At 47.5% G+C, this 10,000-nt stretch overlaps 1 protein-coding gene across 1 annotated transcript in view; it reads left to right on the top strand.

Moving 5' to 3' along the window:
- Window positions 1-10,000, top strand: part of phf14 (PHD finger protein 14) — a 146,788-nt gene that overhangs the window by 84,089 nt on the left and 52,699 nt on the right. Inside the window, exons 15-16 of the mRNA XM_063186149.1 lie at window positions 1,820-1,885; window positions 2,267-2,391. Coding sequence (XP_063042219.1) covers window positions 1,820-1,885; window positions 2,267-2,391 — 191 coding nt within the window. The remainder of the gene's footprint in view (window positions 1-1,819; window positions 1,886-2,266; window positions 2,392-10,000) is intronic.

The raw sequence follows: 10,000 nt of genomic DNA, 5'->3' as shown, positions 1-10,000 counted from the left end.
CCTGGCACCAGCCACACACGCACGCACGCACGCACGCACACACACACACACACCGCACACACACACACCGCTCACTGCCTCAGAGCACCAAGAAAATCACACATCTGTGGTGAACCAGCCCCATTACATGCACGAACACAAAGCACAGAAGCAGAGTTATTTGGCACTAACACGCACACTCTCACACACACACACACACACTGACACACAAACACACACACACACACACACACACACACACACACACACACACACACACACACACACACACACACACACACACACACACACACACACACACACACACACACACACACACTGACACACAAACACACACTGACACACAAACACACACACACACACACACACTCGCGCACACACACCTACTCACCCATGCACAGGGTTGTAAGTTGCATCAGTATAAGGAAAGTACAGCTGACAATGGCCTGCTTTTGTGTGTGTGTGTTTGTGGCAGTGTGCGTGCATGTGTGTTATGACCTGGCTCGTTTGGGGAAGCAACATGAATAACAGACGACAACAGAAGTTGCATTAAATATCATATTACAGTGTGCAGATGGAATGGTTAAAGTGACCGGTGAGTGTATACCGTCTGAGGCTCAAGTTATACCGGTGTACATTTTGAGCCATAGCGCCCATCCCAATGTTAGGGTAAAGTGTAGAGAGAGAGAGAGAGAGAAAACAGAAGGACCAGTGTAGAATGTGAGGACACAGTACCTGCCAAAAAAAGGCACAGGACTGCTTGATACGTATGACCGGACATCCGAGCACTTTGTTTGTGAATGTGCGTTACGCCCCTTTTGGGGGGAAAGCAAACGGAATGTCTGATTAACTTACAGTACATGCAACATCGGCTAGCCTAAATAAACACAGTCCATGCGTCAGCCACGGCTGTTTGGCTATACAGTATATCACGAAAGTGACTACACCCCTCACAGTCTTTGCAGATTTGTGAGTATATCTTTTCGTAGGAAAGCATTACAGAAAAGTTCAATGCAAAGAAAGGTTGAAACGCACACTGATGACCTCCCTTTTCATCCCTTTTCATTTCGTTTCATTTTGAGACGATTCGAGCCAACACAGCCTCTTCTCTACCGGATTTTCATCTGGGGTGTACTCACTTTTGTGAGTACATGTTCAAACATTAATGGCTGTATTTTGTTTTTTCTGAGTGAACAATAAATTTAAGCGGTTAAATAAGTTGTTAAAAGGTCACTAATCATTGTGTCAAAGTGAAATTTCTGTAATGCTTTCCTATGAATAGATACACTTAAAAATCTGCAAAAACTGTGAGGGGTGTGTTCACTTTCGTTATATACTGTACTATTGGCTATACTGAACAGCCGACAACACCACACGTCTTCGGCATGTTGAGAATGAACAGCGTTAGTTTACAGGTCCTTGTCTTTTGTATTCTTTCCCAACACCACCAATTGGCTTGAATTGGCTTTCCTCCCCAAAGTTTTCCTCCAAAAAGGGCCGTAACGCACATGGTTATGGTTATAACATCACACTGGTTATCCGTATATCCTCCCACTGACATTGACATTGTATAGCCTGGAGGGGACACAGGGGGACGTCACTGTGTGTGTGTGTGTGTGTGTGTGTGTGTGTGTGTGTGTGTGTGTGTGTGTGTGTGTGTGTGTGTGTGTGTGTGTGTGTGTGTGAGTGTGTGTGTGTTTGTGTTTGTGTGAATGTGCTGTGCCTGAGCGTGTGCATGTGTGTGTGTGTGTGTGTGTGTGTGTGTGTGTGTGTGTGGTTCGATGTTAGTACTCACAGCATTTTTGTGTGTGTTTTGCAGAGGACTCGAGGTCAGAAGAGGAAACGGGTGTCAATATGTGAGGAGGACGACATCAAGCTGATTGAGGTGGGTCACATACACACACACATACACACTAGAGTGACTAACACACACACACACACACACACACACACACACACACACACACACACACACACACACACACACACACACACACACACACACACACACACATGCATACGTACAAATGCATTCAAACAAACACACTCGGCCCTACCGTGGCCTAACGGTAGGGCACTCGTCTGCAATGCAGCCAACCTGAGTTCAATTCCCAGCCCGGGTCCTCTGCCAGCCCTTCTCTGTCTCTCTCTCCCCACTCGCTTCCTGTCACCATCTTCACTATACAGTCATGAATAAAGTGAAAAATAAAAGACAAAAAAAGAAAACATCTTAAAAAACACCTGTGATATGTTGTGTTTGTCGTAGGACCTACCACCTGCGCGTGAGCGACGCCAGAGACAGTCGGCCCTGCAGAGGAAGCCCAAACCCGACGATACCAGAACCGAATGTGTGTCTTGCAGCGGACCTGGAGACAACGAGAACCTCATCAGGTGGGACACACACACACACACACACACACACACACACACACACACACACACACACACACACACACACACACACACACACACACACACACACACACACTGGATTAACACACAGGCTAGATATGGCTTCAGCCAATGGCCTCCCACCTGCCAGGGGGTACAGCAACCTGTTAACTAATGCCATGTCCAGACCAAGAGCGAACTACGCTGCCTGGTAGCGTGGGTAGCAGAAGAAGTTTTGCCTTGAATTAGCTGTATTCACTCCAGACGCAGCATTGACATGTTTGATTTAGCTAATCACATGGTTCTGGCTTGACAGGCTGGGACATTCGTTGATATGAACATTCCAATTGGTTTTCGCCGAACCGCGTCATAGCGAATTCGCCTACGATTAGATTTTGTTTAATCGTTAAAATTCGCTCTGGTCGCTTAGGAAGCTTCGCCCCTGGCAAATTCGCTTAGGTAGCGCTGGTCGCGTGCCCTCCATAGACAAATAATGACTTCCGTCGCCCCATTCGCTCCGTTCACTCTTGGTCTGTACACGGCATAAGGGCCCCAGGCCATCTTAATCCGGCCCTGACAGTAAAGACACAAATACACCGATCGCGACTTGAGTGATTCCAGAGACAGAAGTATTTGACTTTGTTTTGAGTCGGTGAGAGAAGAGAAAAAAGCAATTCGAGTAACTAGAGGTGTTTTGAGCGACAGTGAGATGAGCTGTGATAAGACACTACTGGAAAGCCGGACTGCTTGCATTCTGCTTTTAACGGACATACTCTGTTGCTTCTATCGCTTGTGTCACTCTTGCTGCACACTCCAGCGATTCTCTTGTCGTCGCCTGTGTGTTAGCCCGGTAAGGCTGTCTTATACAGCAGGAGCCTTTTTTTCCGATTTCCATGGCGCAGTCAAGAATACACGGCACAAAATCATTGACTTATACTGTTGAAGTCATAACATGTCACAACCTGGTCACAGTATCAGTCATAGGTTCAGACTCTTTAAATATGGAAGTGATGTGTATGAACGTGTATGCTTGCGTTTCTCTGTGTGTGTGGCTGTGTGTGTGTGTGTCCTTTCATACCTGGTTGTGTTTGTCATCTGTCAGATATGGACAAAGGTAACTTGTCACTACAGCATAACTCTGCTAAAAGCATGCATTTTCTTGTAGGCGTCTGACTGTGTGTAGTGGCTTTGACTTTGTGTGAATGAATATGTTTCTTGAGTCGTTTGTGTGTGTGTGCGACCGTGCGTATACGTGCGTGTACAAAAGAGAATACATAAACTCTTGAGACTGTTCTGTTTTGTTTCTCCTGATCGTCAGGCGGTGCTTTCTGCACTGACTGTTCATCACGTGCTCCCATGCAGGTCGAATCTTTATACCAACAAAGTCACTTGATGACACCGAGTGACAACGTGCATGCCGTGCCCCCGAATTCAAGGCACGCTCACCCCGGAAGTGACCTCTTGGCAATCTTCTCTTAAGTATTCCGCGTTACTGCCGGTCATGCAAAAGTCATAGAACTGCGGTTATACATAACCCTCGTTTTTCTGTCACAGGTGGCGATAGTGAAAGCGCGTGTGCGTGTGTGTGTGTGTAAGTGCGTGTGTGTGTGTAAGTGCGCGTGTGTAAGTGCGTACATGTGTGCACGTGTACATGTACACGTCATGCCTGTGAGTGTGCATGTGCGTCCATTCACTACCTGTGTGTGCGTGTACTGTACGTGTGTGTGGCGGGCCTGACTTTTGTCTGTCTTTGCGTTTGCACAGGTTGTGAGAGCCGGGCCTGCCAAGGCCTCCACCCTTCCTCTTCCTCCTCCTCCTCCTCCTCTCGTCCTCTTCCCCCCACCCTTGTTCCTCTGTATTGTCTTCCTCCTCCTCCGTCTCCTCCTCCTCCTCCTCCTCCTCCTGTTCCTTCCTGCTCCTGCTCCTGCTGCCTCTGCCGCTGCCTCCTCCTACCTGCTTGTCCTGCGTTTCTCATCTGAGGGGACGACTAAAAGAAGGGGACACACAGACATAGAGAGAGGGAGGGAGGGAAGAAGAGTCCGACATCGCTGCACGTCCAGAAGGATGGATGGATGGACGGACGGGCGGACGGATGGGTGGATGGATGTGTGTAAAAGTCGTCCAGAAGCTCCATTGCCATGGGAAAAAACATCCCAACCACTTGACTCTATGACATCTTATGTGGTCCCTGACGTCTGACCTCTCCTAAAACTGCCTATCCACCATTTTGGGACTCAGGGGCGGATGCAGCGTGACAGGGATCCAGAACTCTGTGTGTGTGTCTGTGTCTGTGTGTGTGTGTCTGTGTGTGTGTGTGTGTGTGTGTGTGTGTGTGTGTGTGTGTGTGTGTGTGTGTGTGTGTGTGTGTGTGTGTGTGTGTGTGTGTGTGTGTGTGTGTGTGTGCGCGTGTGTGCGCGTGTGTGCGCGTGTGTGCGCGTGTGTGTCTGTGTCTGTGTGCGTGCGCGTCACACACCAGTGAGAGACAGAGGCTCAAGAGGACAAGAACAATGCAATCATTCTGTCGTTTTCCCTCCTCCTCCGTCATGCAGAGTAGACTTGAGTATTCCATCTGCAGTGGAGGACGCTGAACAGAGGAGGTTGTTTCCTCCCGTTTTCCCTGGGAAGGCAGCCGCGTAGCGAAGCGACAGACAAGAAAGACCTGTGTGCGTGCATGGGTGCAGGGCCGCTCACAGCTTTGGCCCGGGCCCAGGACAAAGTCGTCTGAAAGGGCCTCCCAGCCCCAGTACATGTAATGCAGTGATTCTCAAAGTGTGGTCCGGGGACCACTAGTGGTCCGCGACAGCGCTCAGGTGGTCCGCAAGGGGATTTCCATTTTTACAAGACAAGCTAGCAGTCAGCTATATTTGTAACATTATTACAATGCTGAACATAGCTGAAGTCTCATTTGCGCCACAATAGCACATTGTAAAATGTGAATAAAAACTATGTGATCTGCACCAAAATTAGACGTGTCAAATTAGCACCCGTCAACTGTCAGTTTAGTTGACATGTGGTCCCTGAACATTTTTGGGGGGACAAAGTGGTCCTCGGTCTGAAAAAGTTTGAGAAACACTGATGTATTGTAATGAGGATCCAATTCTGGGCCCCCCTCTGTCCCTGGGCCTGTCTACTTTGCGGCCCGCCTCTGTCGGCACCCGTGCATGTGTGCTTGTATTTCAGTATGTGGGGGAGAAAGGTCTGAGAGAGACAGACAGGCAGGCAGTCCTGATCTACTCTACTCTGAGGGGACGTGGTTGCCAGGGACACTGGACACACAGCTCTGCACTCCGCTGCTGTCTCTGACAGTGGATTGAAACCCTCTGCAGCCTGCCACCTCTTCTGGGACCGAGAGGCACACACACACACACACACACACACACACACACACACACACACACACACACACACACACACACACACACACACACACACACACACACACACACACACACACACACACACACACACACACACACACACACACACACACACACATACTGCCTCTGACAGTGGATTTAAACCCTGTGTGCAGTGTGTCGCCTCTGCTGTGACGGACACAAACTCACACGGACACGCACACACACACATGCACTCACACGGACACAAACAGAAGCACACACCCTGTACAACATGCCGCTCTGCTGGGATGGAAACACACACGCACACACACACACACACACACACACACACACACACTTGGCTGGACACACTCCATGTCACTGCCTCGTCTCTGCACCAAGGATGGAAGTCCCAGAACTCGTCAGCTCCTGCTTCTGCCTACTGCTTTCTCTGCCCTGTACCACGACTTGGTTTCCTCCCTCTCCTTCCCTCTCCTTCCCTCTCTTTCCTGCCCTTTATATCTCTTTCTGTTTCTATCTATTGTCTCTGTCTTTCTTTTTCTCTCTGTTCAACTCTGTTTGACCTCTCTCTCTCTCTGTCTCTCTCTGTCTCTCTCTCTCTCTCTCTCTCTCTATCTCTCTCTCTCCTTGTCTCTCTGTCTCTCTCACTCTGTCTTTTGTATCTCTCTTTCTCTGTCCCTTTTCACCCCTCCCTCTTTCTTTCCTTCTTTCTCTGTCTTGTTTTCTCTTTTTCTCTTGCTCTAGCTCTGCCCACCTCTCTCTCATCCTCCTTTCCCCCTCTCCTTTCCCTTTTCTGTGTTTGTATTTTGTTAATTATTGTGTTTAGTATTTTTTTAATTTCCCAGCCCTACATAGTATTTATCTGTTTTTTCCCCACTATTACAGTAATCCCTTCCTCTATTAAATGTTTTTAGACATGATGGAATCGTTGCCTGTGTGTATGTGTATATAATGTGTATCTATACGAGGGTCCTTTCAGGCACAGGGATGTGTGTGTGTGTGTGTGTGTGTGTGTGTGTGTGTGTGTGTGTGTGTGTGTGTGTGTGTGTGTGTGTGTGTGTGTGTGTGTGTGTGTGTGTGTGTGTGTGTGTGTGTGTGTGTGTTGAGTGTTGAGTGTTGTGTGTGTTTTGTGTGCATACATGCACTCTGCACAGGCAACTGTAGCACCACTCGGGTGTTAAAGCACAGGTTAGCTTGTGCACGTCGTACAAATAGCGTTTGACTACAGTAATCTGAGCCATAGACAAGAGCATTCATTTAGCAACGGTATGACAATATATCTGTTGGAAGGTAGGTAGTTTTTACTAAGTAGTTATGCTAAGGTGTGTGTGTGTGTGTGTGCGTGTGTGTGTGTGCACGCGTGTGCGTGCGGCGTGCGCGTGTGCATCTGTGTGTGTGCCTGCTTGCCTTTGTCAGGCGTATGCTTCACTGCTGTCAGTCATATATATTTCAGCATGTGTGTGTGTGGCAGCTGTCAGATGCATGATAGTGTCCCTTTGTTTGTGTGTGTGTGTGTGTGAGTGTGTGTGTGTGTGTGTGTGTGTGTGTGTGTGTGTGTGTGTGTGTGTGTGTGTGTGTGTGTGTGTGTGCGTGTGTGTCTGTGTGAGGGTTGTCAGATGTGTCCCAGTGTGTGTGTGTTTTCTTGGCTGTCCATCTGCTTATGTGATGGGTGACAGCAGCCTTCCCAAGACACCAGGCCCTGTCACACACACACACACACACACACACACACACACACACACACACACACACACACCTCAGGATTATTGCGAGCGTGGACAAACACACACACACACACACACCTCAGGATTATTGCGAGCGTGGACAAACACACACACACACACACACACACACACACACACGGCCCCCTCCATTAATGCATGCCTTAGGAAGCCTCATGGTGACCCCATCCATCATAGCATCCAAAAACTGCTTACACACACTAACACCCTCGCCCTCTCTTCTGTCCACACACACACACACACACACACACACACACACACACACACACACACACACACACACACACACACACACACACACACACACACACACACACTCGTACTCACACAAACCAATGCACACACAATTGCATGACGGCTTCTATGCTTGGGCACACACACACACACACACACACACACACTTGCGCTGTCTTTGACTTTTGACCTTCCCCCTCTCTAAAAGTCCCAGAATCCCCCAATCGCTGCCATCAGCACCACTGTCTGTACCGTCGCCATTTTGGTAGGTGTGTGTGTGTTTGCGGGCGTGTCTGTGTGTGTCTCCGTGTCTGTGCAGTGCGGGGTGATATTGCTTTACTACCACTTGTGATTATTTCGTTTTAGCTTTTTCATTATTTGTTTTTTTTACTCTATGTTGTTACTGTACGAAAATTGTTCTGCCTTTTGAGTGATGTCACTGACCGAATTTGTATGTATTGTGTGCCTTTAGTTCTCTTGGTAATGTCTTGTTCTCAGGACTAAGCACTCTTGACTGACTACATCACATCATCATAGCAATTGCTAGTATTTTGTTTTTACCCCATAGGTACTATGTAAGTTATCCAGAAAATACAGCATGATTAGGGGACTGTAAAAGAAAGCATTTCCCATTAAAGACATATTACCAATCTATAGACACAAGACATTACGCGTTTAGTTACCATGGATTACAGTACTGACAGACACCAGGCCCCGTCTGGAAAGCAGGAGTCCTGCCTGGAAAGCACAGATCAGAGGCGCATTTCTCGAAAGAGAAGTTGTTAGCCCGTTAGCAACTTGGGTATTTGCAAATGGGAAAAAGGATTGAAAACAACAAAGTAGCTAATGTAGTTAGCAGCTACGCTTTCGATAAACGCACCCCAGAGGCGATGAACGCTGCAAACAATTCAACCTCAAACGTTCGATCAGGGAGAGCAACCAACCGAAGCTCGTGTTTAGAAAAATGTAAACATTCCATTGGCTGCCTCATTGCATATTTTTCGCTGAACCTCGACATGTCTTTTAACACTTTTGACACTCTCTGCCCTAGAAACGCTTTTGCAACTATTGACCCTTCTGCAACTTGCTCTTCCGTGCAAAGTCAATTACTTCCACCACTTTCCACGCCTTCAACGCCTGATGTCTGTCCGTTCAGTTATGCATTCGTTACGCAAACCTTATGACATGTCACACGTTGTACATCCCCATAGCACACTACAGTTACATGGTACTGTAAGGTCATGTCAGGTGATGCATTTTTTTATTTCATGGTTGTTTTTAAAAATGTTGTATTAATGTTGCATTGGCAATTCCACCATTCTGAGCTCACCTATTGTAGATTTGTTATTAGTTGTTTATTTTCATGTTCAGTTTTAATGCATATTATGCCTGTGGTTTTCTGTTAAAAAATGATTTTGTTCCTACATGCTTTTGCAAAAAAATATTGTGTTAAAGTTAGGTGTGTATGGGCATTTTCTGTGTGTGTGTGTGTCTGTGTGTGTGTGTGTGTCTGTGTTACGACGTGAAATGAGGCTGAGGCCTACTACAGTGCTTAGTACTATTGTGTGAGCTGTAATAAACTCTTGACTTTTTCACCTTAATGGTGTTTTGATGAATGGGAGTCAGCTGGTTAATTAAACTATGTGTGTGAGTGCATGTGTGTGCACGCCTGTGTGCGTGTGCGCCTGTGTGTGCATGCATAGGTGCGTGCGTACTGCGTGCGTGCGGGCTTGCGGGCGTGTATGTGTCTCGTCACTTCTGATTTAGCAGGTGAGAGGAAGTGCCACTTCAGGTGGTTAAGGGGAAAATGGACAGAGCAAGAACGCCACACAGAAAAGGAAAACATGAGAGACTGAAGGAGGAATCAAAAATACAAGGAGCAGCAAGAAATGACGAATGGAGAGAGAGAACGGGGAGAGGAGGGAGAAGAGAAGGAAAGAAAGGAAACAGAGAAGGAGTGGAGAAAGAGGGGATGAGCCAAAGAGCAGGAAAGGCAAGAAGCTGCAAGAGTTGGACAGAGATGGGAAACATGAGAGAGAAAGCGAGAGAGTAATGGAGAGAGAGAGTGTGTAACAGAGAGAGTGGAAGGAAAGAAAGAGAGAGGGGGTGATGAGCAAAATAAGGAAAGACGAGAAGCAGCAACACATGGAGAATAAAGAGAAAAATTGGAAGACGTGAGAGGGAAAAAAGAAAGGAACGCAAAGGGAGAGGGAAAGGGTGATGAGCAGACAGAAAAAGCGAGAACAAAGCTTGTTTCAGAATGAGGAGAGAAAG

This window comes from Engraulis encrasicolus, chromosome 20, assembly GCF_034702125.1.
Source record: "Engraulis encrasicolus isolate BLACKSEA-1 chromosome 20, IST_EnEncr_1.0, whole genome shotgun sequence".
Taxonomy (NCBI): Eukaryota; Metazoa; Chordata; class Actinopteri; order Clupeiformes; family Engraulidae; genus Engraulis; species Engraulis encrasicolus.
Note: the sequence above shows the minus strand (reverse complement) of the source record. Positions and strands in the feature narration are given on the sequence as shown.